The sequence below is a fragment of the Podarcis erhardii genome (genome assembly GCF_964252035.2).
Source record: "Podarcis erhardii genome assembly, chromosome: 17".
Lineage (NCBI taxonomy): Eukaryota > Metazoa > Chordata > Lepidosauria > Squamata > Lacertidae > Podarcis > Podarcis erhardii.
The window spans coordinates 495,838-517,968 of record NC_138515.1 but is presented as its reverse complement, the minus strand read 5'-3'; the positions used below and the strand labels follow the sequence as shown (position 1 = coordinate 517,968).

General features: G+C 42.5%; 2 protein-coding genes across 9 annotated transcripts in view; one reads left to right on the top strand and one right to left on the bottom strand.

Moving 5' to 3' along the window:
• PTPN18 (protein tyrosine phosphatase non-receptor type 18) overlaps positions 1 to 186 on the bottom strand; it is a 122,577-nt gene extending 122,391 nt beyond the window's left edge. For 2 of the 3 annotated variants that reach the window (XM_081844626.1, XM_081844628.1), the window contains exon 1: positions 47 to 147. The gene's annotated coding sequence lies outside the window, so the exon portion shown is untranslated. Of the gene's footprint in view, positions 1 to 46 lie in introns of all 3 variants that reach the window. The other variant, XM_081844627.1, reaches the window with a different exon arrangement.
• A 324-nt stretch (positions 187 to 510) lies between these two features.
• Positions 511 to 21,227, top strand: LOC309332014 (synaptonemal complex central element protein 1-like). 6 transcript variants are annotated; one of them, XM_081844658.1, is made up of 13 exons: positions 511 to 641; positions 3,281 to 3,343; positions 4,852 to 4,911; positions 5,804 to 5,878; positions 9,358 to 9,405; positions 11,957 to 12,011; positions 12,596 to 12,685; positions 14,697 to 14,760; positions 16,241 to 16,301; positions 18,115 to 18,229; positions 19,624 to 19,713; positions 20,356 to 20,454; positions 21,107 to 21,227. In XM_081844658.1, the coding sequence occupies exons 1-12, from the start codon at positions 623 to 625 to the stop codon at positions 20,411 to 20,413; spliced, it is 798 nt and encodes a 265-aa protein (XP_081700784.1). In that variant the 5' UTR covers positions 511 to 622; the 3' UTR covers positions 20,414 to 20,454; positions 21,107 to 21,227. The 6 variants fall into 6 exon arrangements, with proteins under 6 accessions (XP_081700784.1, XP_081700786.1, XP_081700782.1 ...); XM_081844660.1 differs by lacking the exon at positions 20,356 to 20,454; XM_081844656.1 differs by lacking the exons at positions 20,356 to 20,454; positions 21,107 to 21,227 and adding an exon at positions 20,063 to 20,308.
• The last annotated feature ends 904 nt before the right edge of the window (positions 21,228 to 22,131 follow it).

Here is a 22,131-nt window from a genome sequence, read left to right as displayed (position 1 = left end):
AGGAAAGATCCAGAAATAAACAACCATTTAAATAGTTGACTCTGACCTGCTCAGATCTCTGTTTCACGGTGGTTTCTTCAGCTGTGTAATGAGGCAACGATGTCTTTAGCACTATTGCAGGTGGCCAACTCCTTCCTTTTGCCACCTGTTCACTGATTCTGTACACTTTAGAAAGGTTGGTGGATGGGAGGGTGGCCTGTTCAAATCCTGCCAGCCAGATCACGGTATTTCACATTGGCGGGCTCTCATACACCTGAGGAATGAGCTGAGCAGTTGAGAATAGCCGGGCTGTGTGGGAAGGTGACATTGAAGGAGCCTAATAGACCCCTGGAGACCTGGGACCAGAGTCACAGTTCCTCCTCTCCTTGTCATGCACGTGTTTGAAGCCCATTTCTTGAGAAGTGTATATTTGGGCCTGGTTCTTGCTGGGGTTGCAGAGTCATGGTTGCTGTGAACCCAAAAGTTTGCTTTCCTTTGGGGTGGGACCCCTGAGGCTGGCTGTTTCTGAAGAACAGGGAGAAGCAAAAGGGGCAGTTGAGAAAGGGCGGGCCAAGTCCAAGGTTCTGGAGCGCCAGACCAGGCTGGAAGCAGCGGCTGCTGCAAGAGGAAGGAGGGAACCGCGATGGAGGGAAACGATCCAGGTGAGAGAGGCGGCTGTGAAGGAGAACCCAGCACTCCCAAATACTTTGCTAGCTTGAACATGGAGGGGAGAGGGAAGGCAAGGAGATCTCAGAGTCACCTATGAGAAGAAACAGGAGGGAGGGAAGGATGGGCAGCAAGACCAAAATGCGCTCAAGAATAACTGGCCTGGCCACCCCTTCCATAAAACAGCCCCCACCCCAAAAGCCCCTCCATTGAAAAACATTAAAATGGGGAGAGGGCCTTGACAGGTACCAAGCCGGCTGAGGGACGGAGGAGGCTGCCAGGATCACAGGGACACTTTGTTTGTTTACCACTTGATTGTAAAAAAAGAAACAAACCCTCAAAACAGTTTACAAAAAGATAAGCCAATATAATCAGAATAAATTTACAACCCTACTTTAAAACATACAAGAGTTGAAATACGAAAGCAGTTTAAAATTACCTCAGCTTTCTAAGTATCCACGTAGGCCTGTCGAAACAGGATTGATTTTAGCAGGCGCTGAAAACCATGTTGGGTATGCCAGAGCTAAATGGTCACATTTCCCTTACAAAGCTCAGCAGCTCTATCAAACCTTCATATTTTTCTCTCCACAAGTGAGTTTTCCTTAAATAAGAAAAAGGGGGAAAGGAAAAGCTTAGGCTTAGTGTTGGGCAATGAGAAGCTGGTTAACACATGGAAATAAACAACCATCATTTCCCTCCTGAGCTCTGGGAAATTGCCCTCTGAATCCTTAAGATCTTGCTTTGCATCCATAAAACTTTATGTGGAGTCTTCCAAACATGTTTTATGTATTAAAAGCAAGAAAAATGGGTGCAAAACATGGCCAGAAAGGCCATCAGCTAAGGGATAAAGGGCAGGTTCCCCTCAAATGTGAAGAACAAACAGCACACTTAAAAAAGAAAGAAAGCATAACAAAAAATATAGAAGAATCAGAACAAAACAGGGTGGAATACAGACCAGCAACATACTTTATCATTATCTTTACACAGCCCAAGGAAAAGTATCTCTTCAACTATGAATAGCATATTTTTTGTGAAGAAAAAACAGCTTTGGCTAGGGATGCTTTTTGAAGGGAGAAGCAGCACAGTGTTCAACCTTTCCTTGTCAGTTTCCAAGGAAAATAGACTGAGTGGTTTTCAGCAAAGGCTGACTCTGAGTAGACTCACTGAAATTAATTGACCTAACTAAGTAATGAATATTAATTTCAGTGAGTCTACTCAGAGTAAGCCTTTGTTGGATACCACCCACTGTAACCTGCGAGCTAAACATAAACTTGTCAGCTATATGTTCCCACCTGCAGGACACAGCAGCTAGATCTGTACAGATAGCAGCTAAACAGTCTTGGAAGGATATGGAGTTGATAATCCAGCTCTTATGAATATATATCTTACCAAGGAATATACATCCTGTCTTCTAGTGGTGCAATGGATGCAGAAGTAGCTTTCTTTGAATTAGGGAGGCTTACTTTTCAATGAGGGAGTACAGGATTGCTGCCTAACCCATAATGTATACTCCTTTTAAAACAAAATTATTTATTTATGAAATAAGAAACATAATAAAAGCAGAAAAACAAAAGATTCGCCATCAAAAAATCTGTAAAGATTGGCGGAATCCTAAATATATTTAAAAGCCCAAGTGAGAAGGATATACTTCACTTAACATCTGGAAGATAACCATGACAGGTGAACAAATCTCAGGAGGGAGTTCCACCGTTTGGGCAGTTCTCTCGTATCCCACCTGTCTAACCTTGGCAGGTGTTTCACATCTACTACATTTGTTGTTGTTGTTACAATTGATTTATTAATTGCCTTCTAAACTACTGTCTCAAGGTGATTTGCACATAAAATAATTTAGAACATTTAAAAACACGAAACCAAATATTTTAAAACCAAGACTAAAACCCTAACAAGTGGATATCTGCAGTAACGATTCATTTATCTAGCTATGAAAGAAAGCCTGTCTGAAGAGCTCAGTTGCTGAGAATCTTGGCATTCTAGTAAATTTGAAAACTTGTTATTAGAATTTCTATTACCCTTTCCATGTGCAAAATGCTGTATAGTCTTGTTTTCCTCTTAATAACCATGTGAAAAAAGATCACTGCTGTTCCCTTTTCAGATGTAGAATTGAGGATGAGAGAATAACTGTTCCATAAAAAGCAAGCTAAAGGGATGTGGGTGGTGATGTGGTCTAAATCGGGCTTGCCGATCGGAAGGTCAGCAGTTCGAATCCCCACGACGGGGTGAGCTCCTGTTGTTCGGTCCCGGCTCCTGCCTACCTAGCAGTTCAAAAGCACGTCAAGTGCAAGTACCCCTCCGGCGGGAAGGTAAATGGCGTTTCTGTGCGCTGCTCTGGTTTGCCAGAAGTGGCTTAGTCATGCTGGCCACATGACCCAGAAAAACTGTCTGCAGACAAACGCCGGTTCCCTCGGCTAGTAAAGCGAGATGAGCGTCGTTCACGACTGGACTTAACTGTCAGGGGTCCCTTTACATTTACAAAGGAAGCTGCAGAAGGCCTCAGTGGCCCCTGGGTTTTCACGTGGCTGACTTAACATCTTCTTTTGTGACTGACCTTATGTGGTGGATGCTGAGTTATGGCAACATCTAGACAATTCTGTGTTTGCTTTTGTTCTCTCTCCAGATCCCTGGGACTTTGCAACGAAAATGGAAGAGATTCTGTCACTTGTGAAACAAATGCAGAATGGTATTTTGAATCTATACACCAAATGGTTAGAAGGAAATAACCAGGAACTAAGCATCCAAGTAGAGAACGGGGCATGCAGATGATAACAGCAAAGTGTATAAAGGGTTGCTGGGAACTGGAACAGTTAACTTTATCTGCTCTTAGTACCAGAAAAGCTGGGAAACACCTTTAAAGGGATGGATTTCTGACTTTTCTTTGTAGTAATTGAGATTTACATTTGTTGATCTAGTCATGTCCAGACCATACATTTAAAGCACTTTTATACCTCTTTAACAGGCATGGCTTTCCTGGGAACTGTTGTTTTCTCCTTGCTAGAGCTACAATTCCCAGCACCCACAACAAGCTACAGTTGCCAGGGTTGCCTGTACCAGGGGTCGGCAAGATTTACCTTGCCTGGGGCGGTTCACTCCTGCCGAGATTGCTCTGTGGGCTGGATCACATCTGTGCAGACGCGATTTCTGGGGCTGTGGAAGCGAGTCTCCACGCTGCACTGGTGTAGCGCAGCGTGCGGGGGACTCGCTAAGCGGGCAGCTCGGTTCAGGGGGAGCTCAGGGGCTGTTTAAACGACCTGTGGGCCGCTTGTGGTCCATGGGCTGCAGGTTGCCGACCCCTGGTATACAGTAGTATGTTTCCATGCCCTCCAGATGTTTCCATGCCCTCCAGGAGATGAAATACACATTGCATCATTTCTTCTGTGCTTCTTGGTGGGGCATAAAAAATATGTGGTTAATATATATACTGTACATAGTGACTTCATTACTCTGTAGAAGTTGGGGTGGACAAACCTTGGGAATCCATTAAAAGAAATGGTGAGTGGTGTGGAGGCCATAAATAGAGAGAGAGAGAGAGAGAGAGAGAGGGAGAGACAGACATAGGGTTGGCACTTACACATGGCCCAAAAAGAGCAAAAGAGGACACTAATTTCATACACTAATGTATATGTATAAATGGCAATTTATTAAATAATTACTAAGCTTTATATAGAATTACGGTACACCTTGCCATAGTGGGGAAGACTGACCACATGAGCTGTGTCCTGGCTCAGTCTGTTGCCCAGGTTAGGGGGACAACTCTTGGCTGGCAACTTCTAGACCCCTCCTGCTCCCCCTTTTTTGAGTTCTTTCTCTTTAGAAGTTTGATTGGAGAGCCCTTCAAATAGGACTATACCTAGTCGATAGGATACATGACCACCTAGAGGCAGCATGGACTTGACCTGAAGCTGCAAGGGGAGGGAAAAGTGGAAGATTTGAGGAAAAAATGTTTGTGAGGAGGGGATTTTGGGGAAGGAAGAAAACTGTCCCAACAGAGGCTGCATGAGGAAACATAAAACACAGCATCAAGGCTTAGTGAGCTATGTCATGCTGTTCAATATAATCATATGATGATATACAGGTGAATAGTTATAGTGAATTCATACAATTAGGATGTTTTAAAGTAATCACTATTCTGTTAGTAATTAGCATAGTTAAGAATCTGGTTAAAGGTAAGATTTCTTCTCCCTTTTGTAGTGGAAATTCTGGAGCCAAAAGTTGAAGAGCTAGTAAAAAGGATCAATAAACTGCAGCAAGGTAAGAAGAGTGCAAAAAGGTTAGCAATGGTTATGCAGAATCTTTTGCAGAGCAAGGTGTACCCTTGTGCAAAGGATGCCAAGTCAGGCTCCTTTGACTTGAAAAGGCAGGATTTTCTAAGGTGTGGCTCCCAAAGAGAAAATGAAAATGCAAGAGTCCACTAAGTGGCACAAAAGCAGTATCAGTATTTAAGTATTTCTGAAAGCCTCTGTTTTTGCCTCTCTCTCAATACTGTTTCTGAATGCATGACTCCCATCACCTTTCTGGGCCTGTTCCTGGGGTTGTTATGGTGGTGGTTGCAAGCACTACAGTACCCCCAACTCCTTCCTTGATGCCTAGTAAGACCCCCTGCTCCATTAAATACAGGCCTCCAGCCACCCTGCCCTCCTCTGTCCCTAGCATACACCAGTGCTTGCATGACAAACCACACCTGTTTAAATTCCCTCTTCTACTCAACTCTCAAAAGGTTCAGGAATCCTGTCATCTTCTGCATCTGGTAGCCCTAGTTTTGGAGATGAAAAAGTGTTTGTGAAGGAAGGAGTTTTTGAGTGAGCGATTGGTGGGGTGTGTGCTTGAGTGGCTGCTAGTGTGGTTTGGAGACTTGGTAATAATGAATTGTGATAATGAATGGATGATAATAGTAAATTTTATCTTATTTCGGTTTATATGGACTATTATGTTGAGGAGTCAAAGAGGATGATGCCAATTGGGAGGATCTGAGGTCTAGTTGCAGAGGAGGGTGTTCTCTTCTACAAGTGTAAATCCTTTCAACGATGGGACTCCTTAGTGGGATCCAGCCCACTGGTTTTAGTTGTTCTCCATTCATTATTTACTCTTTAGTGCTTATTCTTAGTCCTCTGTAGTGTGTATATCTGGGTGTGTTTTTTTCCAGCCAAGAAGATATTAAGTGAGGAGCTCTCTGAGGCAAATGAGCATAGCAAGACACTGCAAAGGGAACTGGAAATATGTAGGTAACTTTAGCACCATGTGACAAACATGGACTATATGAAGCATTGAGGGAATGCTCACTGAACTGCTTGACCTGAATAATTCAAGCACTTCTCTTATTCCAATTTGTATTTTTCAGTTGCACCATGTAGCTGTTTTTAGACTATGGACAACACAGAGATTTAATCTGAAAGTTTTGCTTTAGACATAAAAGCTCTTTTTGAGAGGAGCACTGGTGTGTGAATTGAGAACAACTCTACTGAAAACAACACATTGTATTTCAATAAGCCTCATTCTATACCTAGCAGGATTCTATTCTTTCCCTGGCCACTGGAGCATTAGCACCACCACAATTTAAGAATGGTTGATTACATTTAAAGGGTACTGTGGCTGAGGTTCCAGGTTTTCACTGTTTAGATATGCTGCTCTGCTTCAAATGCATTGTGTGGGGGGGGGGGATGCTGGTGACTACTGCTGCCACCAGATTTAATATATAACAGGTTTCTAGTTTTCTCTTCCACCAGCAGCAATATTTAGTCCATGGGTAGGCAAACTTGGGCTGGATCCGGCCCAATTGCCTTCTAAATCTGGCCTGTGGACGGTCTGGGAATCAGCATGTTTTTACATGAGTAGAATGTGTGCTTTTATTTAAAATGCATCTCTGGGTTATTTGTTTGGCATAGGAATTCATTCACTCCCCCCCCCAAAAATATAGTCCCCCCCCCCAAGGTATGAGGGACAGTGGACTGGCCCCCTGCTGGAAAAGTTTGCTGGCCTCTGATTTAGTCAGTGGCGGAGTGTAGGTAAATAGCGCACGGGCCAAAGGGGGCGGTGCATGGAGGGAGGCTGCGGTGGCACTGGCACACTCGCGTGCCCCAGTCCTGGAACTGGGCCAACTCTCCTCTCTCAGCCGGAGCTTCCTCACGTGCCACAGCCTCTCTCCGCCCTCCGGGTCAGGCTTGGCCTGGGGACAGAGAAACAATGGCCGGGCAGGCCAGGCACTGTAGCCGCTCTCTGCCCCTGGGACTGACCTTGGGAAGGGGGAGCTGCAACGACACGCCAGGCGTGGGTGGGACACACAGAGGGTGATCGATCTTCACCTTCCGTGCTCTCAAGCCCCCGCTGCCGGCAGGGCGCGCGGTATCTGAGGGGGCACCTGGTTTCCGCCTCCCATATTGTGCACCCTTGGCCACGGCCCCCATACCCCTCCATGCTACGCCACTGTATTTAGTAGCTGTGTGTGCTTTAGTGTGTGAGACTTCAGGCAAGTTGATGTCAGGCATTCTTTTAGATATGCCAGTGTTGAGAATAAGCTTACAGGTACTGAAATTTTGCCCAGGTTGTGCCCAAAGCTCCCTATTACTCTAGTTAACACTATTCATAATCTAAGAATATAGAGGTCAAAGGTTATTCTGTGCAAGATCTATATTTTTGTTAGATCTGTCAAGCTGGGTTTTGGGATGATATATATACATTTTAAAAAGGATGACTAAACCTCTAGCTTAAAGCAAACTACAGCTGAAATTATTGGGGGAAATTCCTGTGTGTGTGTTGTTGTTGTTGCTCCTGCTGCTGCTGCACTCTATTTATTTATACTTTTCAGATTTATACATTTCACTGATTTTACAATCATTTTGACATTTCAAAACTTGACTTCCTTCCCCCTCTTTCTGCTGTTCCTTAAATTTTTAATATCTTCTGCATATCCAAATTAACTTAATTTGCTCATTTATTCATCTTTTTAAAATATATACTCTTATGAAACTGCAGATTATTACAATAATCCTGCCAATGTTTCTATTTGTTTACAATTTATCTGTAAATATTCAATAAACCATTTCCATTCTTTTATAAAAAGTTTTTTTATCTTTATTTCTTATTCTTCCAGTAAGCTTCACCATTTCTGCATATTCCGTAAGTTTTTGTATCCATTCTTCCTTTGCTGGAACTTCTTCTTTTCATTTTTGGGCAAGTAGCATTCTTGCCACTGTAGTCGCATACATGAATAAGTTTCTATACAGTTTAGGTAGTTATAATTCCCAAGAGAAAAGCTTCTGGGGTTTTTTTACGAACATTATTTTAAACATCCTTTTCATTTCATTATATATCATTTCCCAGTAAGCCTTAACCTTACTACAAGACCACCATATATTATAAAAAGAATCTTCTTTGTCTTTACATTTCCAACACTTATTTGATTGAGATTTATACATTTATGCCAATTTACTCGGTGTTAGATACGATTGATATTTTCATATAATTTTCTCTTAAATATGCTGTAAATTTTATATCCATATTCCACAATTGTTCCCATGCTTCCATATCTATATTATGACCAATACCTATTGCCCAATGTATCATTGAATATTTTGCTCATCCTTTGTCTCCCATTCCAATAATATTTTATACATTTTAGATAGCACTTTTACATTCCATTCCAACAGGTCTCTCTCCAGTTGTGATATTAGTTCCCCAAACCCTCGTATCCTGTTTTTCTTAAATTCTTCATTCAAATGATAATTTTCCTGATAATTCCTTAATTTTTTAAAAATTTATACTCTCCCTGTTGTTTTAATAAATTTCTATAAACTGTCTACCCTTCTATCATATTCTTTACCGCTATAGCTTCCAACGGTGAGAGCCAAAGTGGTGTTTTTACCTCTAATAAATTCTTATATTTATCCCAAACTCTGTACAATTTCCCCCCTAATTATATGATTTATAAATCCCTTATGAACTTTCACCGTTTCATACCATAAATAAGCGTCCCAATCATAAATATTGTCATAACTTTCTAAGTCTAGAATATGTGAATTCTCTAATGTCATCCATTCTTTCAACCAACAAAGACAGGATGCCTCATAGTATAGTCTCATATCCGGCAGGGAAAAACCTCATTCTTTTGCATCTATCAATATTTTATATTTTATTCTCGATTTTGGGGGAAATTCCTCTAAAGCATTTTCTATACTGTTCTATCGGCACTTGTGTTGGGAATAGCAGTAGATTCTAGCAGTAGTCTGGTAGTTGCTGTGATTTATAGCTGGTTTTTGAGGCCACTTTCAAAGTATCTACATAATAAAATTACCAGTAAGTTCTTAAGAACGTAAGAGCCCTGCCAAATCAGACCAAATGCCCATCTAGTCCATCATTGTGTTTGTTTTATTTATTTAAAACATTTCTATTTATTTATCCTGCTATTTATTGCAAAAAGCATTTATATAGCAGATAAAAGTGAAATTCATATATTGAACATAAAAACAACAGAAAAAATAAAAGAGCAAATGAGAGCAACTAGTCCAGGCCTCTTTGTGGGCTATGCCACATTGTGATTTTTTTTTTTTAATGACCTATGTGGATGTAGTATTTTATTACAGCTTTTTATTGTGATTTTTTTTTTACTAGGTATGCATTATTTGGGAACTTTGAGTGAATGGCTGATTACGTTATTAATAAAGAAACAAGGTAGCAGCTAAATGAGCTCTTTTCCTTTTGCAGTAAATGCTGAGAAATCAAGCCTTGAGGAAATATGGAGTGAAATGAAAGGTGACAGCAAGAAGGGGAGTTTTTGGGGGGTCTTCAGCACAATCAAGTTTTAGCACACTTCCAAAGCATCTCTGCTTTTTTGCAGGGACAGAGTCCATTTTCTCAGTACTGGGTCTGATTATATATCCTTTATCTGAGTAAATATGAAAACTTTCCCTTAGGTAGTCCATATACTGTATTACTATTATTTTAACTGCAGTGTGTAATGTGCCTTCAAGAATGACATAAATACCCATTGGATATTATCTAAGGTATCATTAGTGAAGATCAGGGGATGTCAGTGAACTACCCATAAGTACCACGGTGCCTGCCAGTATTTTGTATGGCACCTGCAAAGGGTCTCAGTAAACATCCCTCAAAAATCTACAATACAATTGGCTCTTCCTGCTCTGTTCTTGTGTACACTGGCTCAGCCTCTCCTACATTGAACACATTCCCTTAAGTATGTCAGCATTTCATGGGATGCCAGGACTGGACATCCACCCATCATCTGTTCTGAACAGAGGAGTGGTGCAAAGAACTCACTGTAAGGAAGACAATGATGACTGATGTAGATGCTCCCCCACAATGGATAGGGGGGCTAATGTCCACACTATTTTGTAGGAAATACATTAACTGTGACTGGTGTACACCTCTTAAATTTTTTATTGTTACATGCCACCCCAACCTCTGAGCAGTGCAAGATTCCAGGGGGCAGGTGCTTACTCAGGGTTCGTGTTTCCCTTTGAGAACAAGGCACAGAGGACACAGCGGTGTCTTTAGGATATATGGTTTATTTACACATATATATGATCTGAGTCTATGTTAAAGGTGCTTACAGCAGAGGTTTTCAACCTTGGGTCCACAGCTCCCTTAACCTCCCTTAGCTTCCTCTCCTCTCCTCTCCCCTCTCCTCTTCTTGGGAGTCCTCTGGGCAGTTGCTGACGCCATCCCTGGTCTCTGAGCTGCTCACCCCACCCCCACGCCAAAGAGAGGTGCCTCCCAGAGGCACCCCTCGCCTGTGGAGCTTATAGCCAGGGCTGCTGCAATAAACAACTGTGGAAGCCTTTGGGAGGCAGAGACATGACAGGGCATCAGAGGAGGGAGGGAAGGAAAGAGGGACAGAGGCCAGTGTTGCCTGCAGCACCCAGACCATCATTCAAAGCACCCCAGGGTGCCGCGGCACACTGGTTGAAAACCACTGGCTTACAGCATTGATTCTTGCTTCTCCCATCACCACAGCAGCCTTGGATCAAAAACATCACCAGCCATGGCTCAGCCTCCCTCCAGCTTGTTGCTTGTGGTCTCTTCCAACTCTATGATTCTATGATTCTATGACTGCAACTATTTTTTTCCATGGACTGGCTGCATGAGGAGTGGTTGGACGCTCCAGCTGGAGAAACCTCTAGGGAAGCCTCAGAAGAGGAAGGCTCAGGCAGGACATTGAAGACAAGTCAGGATGAAGAGGGGAGGCAGAATTATTGGATACTGAACAATCAACAGGCTTGATTGAGAGAGATGTAAGACAGGCAGCTGGAAAGGAGGTGGGGGTTGAGGCTGCAACAAATTCCTAGGAGCAGGTTGGTCCTACTGTATTCAGCTCCCCTCCTCCTTTGTCTCCAAGGGCACAGAAGGCTTTGCATGCAGAACAACAATGGGCCCAGAGGTTGCAGGGCCCCCCTCCCTAAGAGTTTAAGATTACTGGGGAATCAGGTGGACGGGGAGGAGGCTTAAGCGGAAATAGGAGGCACAGATCATCAGTTCTGGAAACTGCTATACTGGGGCCAGTCTTGCCCGTAGGTTTCTGTTTGTATTTTGTTTCCTTGAATAAAAAAAATAAACTTTTCTGCTTGTCTCGGAGTCTCTGTGCTGACCTACAGCTGAACCAGCCCTGACATTTTCCTCCAGCTCACATCATCTCCAAATGCAATCCTAAACTCAACTCTGCTTTGTCTCTGCTAACTATCTCAGAGTCCAGGGTGGCACAGAGTTTGCTTTCTTGATGTCCCATCTCCCTATCTTTATCTTTGTTTTCCAGCTTTGTTAAAGGCCCATCTCTCAGGCAATCTCCTGAACATGAGTAGCTGAATCCAGCTATTAAGAGTATGACTTCCAGTTTAACTCTCCAAGCATTGATTAAATTTTAACACTTAGTAAATTCAGGACTTATGGGTGTCTGGCACCCACAAACTAATAACAGTATGTTGGGTTCAACATAGCTACTCCTTCAGTTTATTTCTCATATGAGGAAGGATTGAGGCAGAACTAGTAGCTTCAAAGAGCTGTGTCAGTCAAATATAGGGATTAGCAATTAGAATCTCCAGTTGGACTTTCCTTCATCCACTCCTTGAAATGCTTCTATGAAACTATAATGCTTGTCATTAATTTAAAAGCGAGTTGCTGCTGAGAATAGTCTTTTCGACAAGATACACAATTTTTTTCTTCTCTTTGGACACTAAGAATATTGATGTCAGTTGAAAGTTAGAGAACATGTATATATGGTCATGATAGAAATATTATACATAAAAAGAGTAACCAGAGTTCTAAACACTAGTATTCATCTTCCCTGTAGGGACACGACAAATTGTACAGCTGCACTGTGAAGAGACAGAAACAGAGATGCAGAGGTGAGTTGTGGTTCAACTGGGTTAGAATGAGACAGTCTTATTTCTGTGGTTTATCTTTATTTTGTGTGTCAGATTTCTTAACGTTTTCCTTTTATATCCCCTCCTCCACCCCCCTGGAATTTTTCATAAACCTACTGATGTAAATAGAAACTGGGAGGAAATAAAATTAAAATACTGAAGGGTATATATGTAAAGGAAAGAGGAATACATCAAAACTTTAAAGTTGCAGTTCTAATCAGAAGGATCCATCGCCTCACTCCAGACAAGCCACAAGCTATTACCAAGGTTTGCTCTGAGTGAGACAAGCTCATGTTCAAAATATGTGCTAAGCCAAACCATGGCTTAGCCCCAGGTAGCCCAATGGCAGGGAAGGAGTACAACAACCATGATTTCTCCAGGAACCTGCACATGCACATCTGTGCTAAGCCATAGTTTGGCTTAGTGTTCTGTGAGAACTGTGTCAGTAAGTATTCTGATAGCCTGATCCTATGCATATTTAATCAGAACTTAAGTTCCACTGTGCTCATCATAATTTTTTTAAGAGGAAGCCCAATTCTACACCTCAGCTTTATCTTGTTTATCAGGCAGCAGAAAATGAACCTAGAGCACAAGCAGCGAATTGAAGAACTCACAGCCAAGATCCAAGAAGAGAGAGTAAAGCAAAGAGACCAGAGGTAATTATAGAATCTGGTCACAAGAGTTTTGGGTTACACTTTATTCCAATTTCAATTAATTGCAATATGTATTATTTTAGCAAGAGTGCCATAAATTTCAGTTTCTGTAGAATAAAGTTGCAATGCTTGTGGGCTGGTAGGTATTGCTGGTAGGTTTAGGACTGATAAAAAAGTACCACTTTGTTCATGTGATGACTTGATTAGAGAGAAGGTTTTGCCCTGGGATGGGGAATATGCACGTAATAAATTATGAAACAATAGGATAGGAGAGGCCTAACAGGCCAGACCAAATAGGCTGGGTGAAATCCTGACACAGTCTTTTACACAGTGAATGGAATTGATTACAAGAGGTAGTGATGGCCTCTAGCTTAAATAGCTATAAAAAGGGAGTAGCCAAATTTATACAGGACAGTCTAGCAATTGCTATTAGCCATGGCAATGACTATGCTAGATCAAAGTCTTGCCTCAGTAATGGACTGGGTGATAATAAACTGAAGCTTAAGCTAGACAAGACAAAGGCACTGTTAGTAGGTGGTTCCCTAGACTGGATGGATGGAACGTGGTCTCTGGATGAGGCTGAAGCAGGTATGTGGCTTGGGGTACTTCTTGATCTGCTGTTGATGTTTCAGGCTCAAATGGCCTGGACGATGCAGAGTGCCTTCCATCAGTTTCAACTGAGCCTCTTGGGCTTGCCGGTCAGCGGTTCGAATCCCCGCGATGGGGTGAGCTCCCGTTGCTTGGTCCCAGCTCCTGCCAACCTAGCAGTTCAAAAGCACGCCAAAAAGTGCAAGTAGATAAATAGGTACTGCTCCAGCGGGAAGGTAAACAGTGTTTCCATGCGCTGCTCTGGTTTCAGTGTTGCATTGCGCCAGAAGCAGCTTAACTGTCTGTGGACAAACACCAGCTCCCTCGGAATGTAAAGCAAGATGAGCACCGCAACCCCAGAGTTGTCTGTGACTGGACTTAACTGTCATGGGTCCTTTACCTTCTTTTTTTTTTACCCCTATGATGACAGGGAAAGCCCAACTTCTGTTGTCTACACTCTGGTAACCTCCAGGTTGGACTACTGCAATGTGTTACGTATGGGGCTGCCTTTGAAGATGGTTCAGAAACTGCAGCTGGTGCAGAATTTGGCAGCCAGATTGCTACTGGGGCAGGACTGTCTCAACATATAACACCAATTCTAGCATGGTTCCACTGGCTGCTAGTGAGAGGATTCAATTTAAAGTGTAGTTTGAACCTATAAAACTGTATGTGACTCAGGACTTCAAGGACTGCCTCTCCACGCGTAAATCAGTGTAATCTGAGGCCCTTCTTCATCTGACCCCTCCCCGGGAGGTCTAGATTGCAACATGAGAATTGGGCTTTTCAGTGGTGGCCTCCTGCTTGTGAAATGCTCTCCCCTGAGAGAGCACCATCTTTTTCTTTTGTAGGGGCCAGGCAAATACTTTCCAGGTTTTCGAAGGGTTTCAGGCATTAATTTATAAGCGGTTCAGGCATCTGCAACCTCTTTTGGTGGTATGGGATCTATCAGACCTGTCTCTTATCCATATAAAATAAAAACATTCCTTCCAGTAGCACCTTAGAGACCAACTAAGTTAGTTATTGGTATGAGCTTTCGTGTGCATGCACACTTTTCTTCAGATACCACTCTTATCCATATAGATATGTTTTTAGGCTTTATTGGTTGTGTTTTAGTTTTCAAGTCTCTTTGTGGGAAAAACAGGTAAGAAATATAATTAATAAAACAACAACAATATTCAACCTCCATATTCAGGTGTGGGGAGGGGGAAGAGGGAGATAGCTACTTGCTCTGCTTATGAGCTTTCTTTCAAGGGCATCTGGGCATCTGAATGGTGCTTCTTGAATACTGAGTTCTGGGCTAGATGACCCCTTAGTGTGATCTAGCATAGGCAATTTTTAGCTTCCTCTCTTTAGGAAAGTTCCGTTCTCACCATTAACAGTTTTACTCTGTTCTATCTTGTCCTGTTTTTATTTTTCATGCCTTCAGACTGGAGTTTGAGCACCTACTTAATGAGCTGATGGAGAAGCACAAGAGTCTCTGGGAGCTTTACGTAAGGGCTAGGTTTTTGTCTTTACCATGAACTCAACTACTATAAAGCCACTGCAGGATAAGTGACCTTCAGAAATGTTCATGTCCAAGTGACAATATGTGAATATAGTAGAAACTGAGAGTTGAGAGTCACTATATTCTGCCTTTAACTTTGGAAACAGAGTAACATCAAATGAACTTGAAACATTTGCGAACACCTGGAAATGGAGACTGTTGTATTCTATGCCTTGATTCAGAAATGTGATAGAATATGGAAGTGCTGAGCAGCAAGGATGGGAGATGGGGACTTTAGCTTTCTTTTGATAGATGAAATGTATGAATGGAAAGACGCTCTGTCTGGAGCAGTTCAGTACATTGGAAATAAAAGCTGTATTGGGGCTGGAAGGAACATGGGAAGAAGTTTTATTTGTTCACAGATTGGTTGCTAGTTACTCTAGTGAACCACATTCATGCCTTAGCCTTGCTTTCCACAAACTGCACGCCTGTGTCCACTGGCACTTCAGAAGATGTCGCTCTGTAGCTTCCAAAAGCATGGTCAGCTTGCATCATGTAGGATGAGGCAACATAAGATGTCAGACTGAAATGGGCTGAGCTGTTGCCACCTGAGCTCCAATGACACATGGAGCTAACCTTTTGCCACTATAACTGTTATGAAGTGTGTGAAAGCTACTCTTGGCACACACTGATAGGATTATTGGATAGCTTATTGGTTGCTCTAGAGCAGCAAAAACATACACAGAGATGGAACCATTAGCCCTATTCAGGTGTTTTGTACCTATTACACAGGTGGTACTGTGGTCTAAACCACCAAGTGTCTTGGGCTTGCCAATCGTAAGGTTGGCAGAAGGTAAATGGTGTTTCCGTGCACTCTAGCTTCCATCACAGTGTCCCATTGCACCAGAAGCGGTTTAGTCATGCTGATCACATGACCCAGAAAGCTGTCTGTGGAAAAATGCTGGCTGTCTTGGCCTGAAAGCAGAGATGAGAGCCACACCCCATAGTTGAATCTGACTGGACTTTACTGTCCTGGGGTCCTTTACCTTTTTTACTACTACTACTATTAATAATTTTATTATTTCTACCCCGTCCATCTGGCTTGGGATATAAGGGGCTTGTACCATGAGCATTAAGCAAAGCAGTCAAACCAGCTTCTCCTTCTTGATAACTGTACCACTCCCATCAAGTGAATATGTTTATGTTTCTTTGGCTGCTTCCACGAAACAGCCATTTGGACTTTAAGTGGCCATGCCTACTTCCAATACTGGGTAGCATTCCAGCTGACTTAAAATTGCTTCTAAACATGTATAATAGGACAAATTTTTACAAACATGCAGATGAGTTTTCATGAAGCTTCAGCAGAAATTCACAAACTAATGTGGAAGACTGAACTTAAGACTGGAAGAATGAGAAATGGAGAGAGACCAAAACAGGCAGATTTGCCCCTCATTTCTCTCCCTTGAATTCTGTTTGCTGTGTTTCAGGCTAGGGAAAAACCAGCAGTGGCTGACATAAGAGAGAAGAAGGAGTGTTTGCTCAGTGAAGGTGAGAGTCTGTGGCTTTTTGGACACATTCTAAGAGAATTCATGAAGCTAAAAGTTATCTTAAACATAATTGTTCTACAATATTACTTACTTGTATGCCATCCAAACTCTTTTGATTCCTCCTCTATTTCCTTGGATAGCATGGCAACTGTATTTGTGTGTGCTGTGCAGAATGTGGGCTAACCATTTTTAATGATACTTAACTGGAAGTGTCTGTGAAATCATTAGTGTGAGAAGTGACAGAGCTCCTCACTTCTTCCCGTATCAAAACCATTTTGTGATCTTAATAAAAATATAAATTCATTCAGAGGCCAAGCATTCAAGTGTACCATTCAAATATGGGTCTACTTATTGCTAAAAGGGTAGAAAACTGGCAAAGTTACCCCTGTCCCCTTCACCTCTTTTTATACTTAAAAGTAAAATTAAAAACAGAAGTTTTGAAAACAATAAACTCCCTATCTGCTGTATGCAGCAGTTTCTAGTCCCAGATTGGATTAGACTGGAGTGCAATTTCTCCTAAAACTGAACTAGTTAAACGGAGAGGCATATACCTCCCCCCCACCAGGTACATCAGTTTACACACATGATCTCCCTGGAGAAGCAGCAGAGGCTATGGTGGTGGTGGTAGGAGTGCTTTAAAGAGAAAGTGAAGTTCCCTGTTCGGGAGTGGAAGAAAGGTACGCATTACTTGGGAAACAGATCCCATGTAACTAGTACTGAATAAGACTGTACTAGTGCAGTATTACAAAAATATATATCAAAAAACACTTCTTCTGTTGGTGTCTGGAAGTACAGTGGTACCTTGGGTTACAGATGTTGTAAACAAAAATTGCCCTTTTCCCTTACGGGGTATCCAAGAGCCTATATAGAGTCCTTACGTAGGTTCCCTGTTGGTAGGAGAAAATAACAGAGGCCAACCAGAGAATACTGAGAAGCAAAGCAGCTAGTAAGCTTGATCTTTATTGATCTGTTGCAGCAGGGTGCTCCCCTCACCCGCAGGAGAGGAAGGACCCAGAAAAATGGCAAGCAAGGCCTTATAAAGACTTTTGAAATTCCCATCCTGTAGATCAGGACCACCCCCAGAAACATCATACATACATCACAGAAGGGGTGTAACCTAAGACCACCCCTCATATATATCATACCTACATCACAAAAAAGGCGGTTTAAAACAGAAAAATTGAATGTGTTTTTCTCCTGTCCTTGTTTATCTCCTGTCTGGCAGGTTACTTGATTGGATTGCCTGGGTAGCCTGGCCAGTCCTTTGTAGTGATAAATACTTAGTTCCTGGGCCAGGTCACAGGCTCACACCCTATTCAAACACAGACATACCCTTAAGACAGGATTTGTGAAGGAAAAGACAATGGGGAGGCTTTTCCACTTTGACCTTGCAGAGAAAACATTTGCTCAGTTTAGGAATCAAAATGGCTTCAGGTCGGTCTTATTGTGCTGATCTATGTACGTGCTGTTATGAACATTACCATATATCTAAGACCTCAAAATTCCTATCACACAGACGCTTCAGGTTACAGACACTTCAGGTTGCAGACTCTGCTAACCTAGAAACAGTACCTCGGGTTAAGAACTTTGCTACAGGATGAAAACAGAAATCGCGCAGTGGCGGCGCAGCAGCAGCAGGAGGCCCCATTAGCTAAAATAGTACCTCAGGTTAAGAACAGTTTCAGGTTAAGAACGGACCTCCAGAACGAATTAAGTTCTTAACCCAAGGTACCACTGTACCCTCATTTTTTGAGATAAAATGGACTTATTTACTTTGATATGCCTTTAAAAATCCCTGTGTAATATTTCCTCAGAGAAAATGATCCAGGAGAAACTGGCCCATGCCCAAGATGAATTAGATTTGATTAGCCAGTCGGTCTTCATTAAGGAGAGGGAGTTCCTGAAGAGCCAGGAGGCTGCAACAGCCTTGTGAGTATAGGCTAACCTGGACCCTCCTTTAGTGTAATACTGATTAAAACTCAGTTAACCATGTGCAATTTTTTAAAGGTATAAACGATCAATTTGCAAAGTGTGCTAAAGTAGGAAGGAAACAATCTTTTAAAAAAACCATATATGCATGAACCACAGGTGCACCTCGCCCAGAAAGCAAGCCATGCCCTCATAAATGTGGCTCAGTAAGCTAGTAATAAGGGACGCGTGTGGCGCTGTGGGTTAAACCACAGAGCCTAGGACTTGCTGATCAGAAGGTCGGCGGTTCGAATCCCCACGATGAGGTGAGCTCCCATTGCTCGGTCCCTGCTCCTGCCAACCTAGCAGTTCGAAATCACGTCCAAGTGCAACTAGATAAATAGGTACAGCTCCGGCGGGAAGGTAAATGGCGTTTCCGTGTGCTGCTCTGTTTCACCAGAAGCGGCTTAGTCATGCTGGCCACATGACCCGGAAGCTGTACGCCGGCTTCCTCGGCCAGTAAAGCGAGCTGAGTGCCGCAACCTCAGAGTCGGTCATGACTAGACCTAATGGTCAGGGGTCCTTTACCTTTTAAGCTAGTAATAATTCACCTGATTCAGTGATTTTCAAACATTCAACCTAGGAGCCCTTTCCACAACAACTTGACTGTGAAAAACTCCCTGCACGTTATAGAATATTCTGGGGAAATGTTGGTAGTGAATCACAAGTCAAATCCAAATAGTATGCATTGCAACATACACATAGTCTCTTGTTCATTTCAGTGGGGCTTCCCCAAAAGAACATGGTAGATTGTGCTCACTTAAACACATTTCCATGTCTTGTTTTCCTTACTGTCCCAGTATAGAAACTTAGTTCAACTTTTGTATATATATTGTAACTTGGTAGGTTTGTAGTAACTAAGCCAGGGAGAAGGCCATATGGCAGCCCCAGAGAGGCATGAAAGAGGGTCACCTGAGTCCTATGTCAGATTAAGAGCCAGAGGTTCTCCTGTTCTTGCTTAGGAATGCCTCAATGCTTAACTGCCTTTGCCACTTAGGAAGCAAGGTCATTGAGGTTTGGCGGTGCCATTTCCCCATCTGCAAGTGGAGCTAATGTGGCAAAGGACCCATACCCAAATGAAGGTAAGATGTCTTAAGTACTGAGTGCAAACTTAAGGCATGCTGCAAATGAAAAATTATGCCTGCAGGTCAGATATGCCCCACTGCAGGTCTAATAACTTGACTTCAATTTACAGAGAATAAATAGGAGTATAAATGAAGTATAAATAGGAGAAGACTTTCCCATGTGAGTTGGGTTTGTGGAAGAGACCTGCTTCTTGCCCAGTTGTTTGTGCAGAAGTTAGACAGGTGGATCCCTGGGAGCTGGACATCTGATTGCCTTCCTTTAATTTCCAGGAAGTTATTTCAAGAGGAAAAGAAGGCAGCAAAAGAATACCTTGAAGCAGTCTCTAATTACCATTCTGATCTGAAGCAAAGATGTAGCAGGTGAGCAGAAGGATGGGAGTTAACCGAGGGTTCTAGTTCTGGGATTCAGCTCTGGAAGATTCTAGGCCAGGAGACTGGAATCTAGGGTGCTAGCTTAATCCTCTGTCCTTGGAACATAGTGCTTGATTTTTAAAAAAGGATTTTGCTATGAGATGCAATACAAACTCTAGGCTCTATACCTTATTTGTGTAAATATTGGGAATCTAAAAGGATCTGTGCAAAACTCAATGTTGAAGGATTCTATATATTTCTCTCCTGGCTTTTCTGATGTGATTCTTCTTATCTCTTGTTCTGATGGCTCTTTGTATCTGGGGAAATGCTGTGCGCTGCTTCTTCCATATTACTGCAGCTTCCACTCTTTGGAAAGTGACACCTGTGACTCCATTCACTATGCCTCCTTGAATCTCTATGTTCCCAGTTACATTGATTCATTCCACAGCCTTGGAATGATCCCAACAAGATGTGGCTGTAGTCTGTAGCTTATCACTTTTTCAGATATGGTAAGTTATTGAAGCACTCTAATCTGTTTTATTTCTTCCTAAGAAAGAATGAACCAAAACACATAGGGTATTTTGTAGCCTTGTACCAGTACCCATCATATTTCAAATTTTGAGGCTGGGTATCCTGTTTTTCTTCTTTCAGATTAAAAACAGAACTGGAAGAGATGGAGATGGAGGATAGTAGCACCAGTGAGAATTAGCTTAAGATGCTGAGTGCTGCAGCAGAGGATACTGAGTACAGGTTAATTTTTATGGAGTCTTTAAGGCTGTTACTTTAAGGCTGGTTAGGACACTTCCCCATAGGAAGTTGTATGTAAAGCAGAGGCAAACTCTATTGGGAGTAGGGAGCAAGTCTGGCACTCTGAAATAAAACCAGATGAGAGAACAGATTATGAAAGGAGCAAAAGAGAAAGCGAAGCAAATTAAAGGCTTGGGTTGACCCTGAAATATCAAAGTGGATCATGTGTGAGCTTCTAGTGATTGCAAATGGGCCAAGAAATTGGTGGGATGTAGAAACTAAAAGATGTGGGTTTATTGGTCAAAGTGGATTATAGGAAATACAGTGGTACCTCCGGTTACTAACTTAATTTGTTTCGGAGGTCCGTTCTCAAGCCGAAACTGTTCTTAACGTGAGGTCCGTGCTGCTGGCATGCGACTTCCGCTCGCATCCTGGGGCAAAGTTCGCAACTAGGGGCATCTACTTCCGGGTCAGCGGAGCTCGTTACTTGAAGCATTCGTAAGAAGGGTGGTACGTAAAACGAGGTTTCACTGTAAGGTTGTTCTTAGGCAAGACTTAGTTTACTAAACAGTGCAACGCTTCTCACAACACAGAAAGACATGCTATAAGAATTTTAGAGATAATTCTCTCATTTCATCCTCCCATCCCATGGCAGGTTCATGCAAGTGGAAGTTTGCTTTTAGTAGCAAGAAAAATGATAACCCCCTGAGGAATGTTGGTACCTTGCTTCACCCTCAACATTTACAAGGCATTTGTTAATAAAGTAGTTTGATGGATTCTTTGTTTAGTTCTTAATGTTCATTGCTGCAAAGATGCTACAGCTGCAATCTCCATTTAAAAGAACAACTGGTCTACAGTGGTGGGAAGGGATCCGAAAGAATGGGTTGTCCCTCCCACTCACTCTTTTAGGCAGGATTATGTAAATTAAGCATGTTTATCTCACTGTGTGAGAGGACAGCCCACTTTTGTTCCTTCTTGTCTAGCTCCCAATGCAGGTCACGGCTGACTTTGTTGTCCTTGTTACAGGTAGGTAGCCGTGTTGGTCTGCTGTAGTCAAAACAAAATAAGAAAATTCCTTCCAGTAGCACCTTAGAGACCAACTAAGTATGTTATTGGTATGAGCTTTTGTGTGCACAAAGAAGTGTGCATGCACACGAAAGCTCATACCAATAACAAACTTAGTTGGTCTCTAAGGTGCTACTGGAAGGAATATTTTTATTTTGTTGTCCTTGTTGGCATAGGAGTGCCAACCATTTGATTTACTTCCAATGTTTTCTGGGATGTGTCTCTGACCTGTGGAACAAGGGAGAGAGATGCCATCAGAGTGGGATCTTCCAAAAAGCAGGATTTTCTGATTGCAATGTTAAACCTACATGTGTAGGGTCTGTACAGAATCTGCCAGTGTAATCCTGCTTCTCATCTGCATGTGTTCAGCCCAGTTCACACATAATGCTAAGCCATGGTATGAAGGGGGGAGGAGCCAACATGGCGCCGAGGTAAGACGCGCTTACCGGTGCTCTTCGGACTTCTTTTAATCTTCTTTTAATCTTTTATATTTTATCTTAACTGACCCAGTCAGTCTTTGAAGCATTTTATAATTGCTGCAGCTACATGCTATGGTAACTCTCTGAGAGATTTGGCCCTCCTCCAGACTGCTGCAGACTGCTCCTTGTTTCTCTC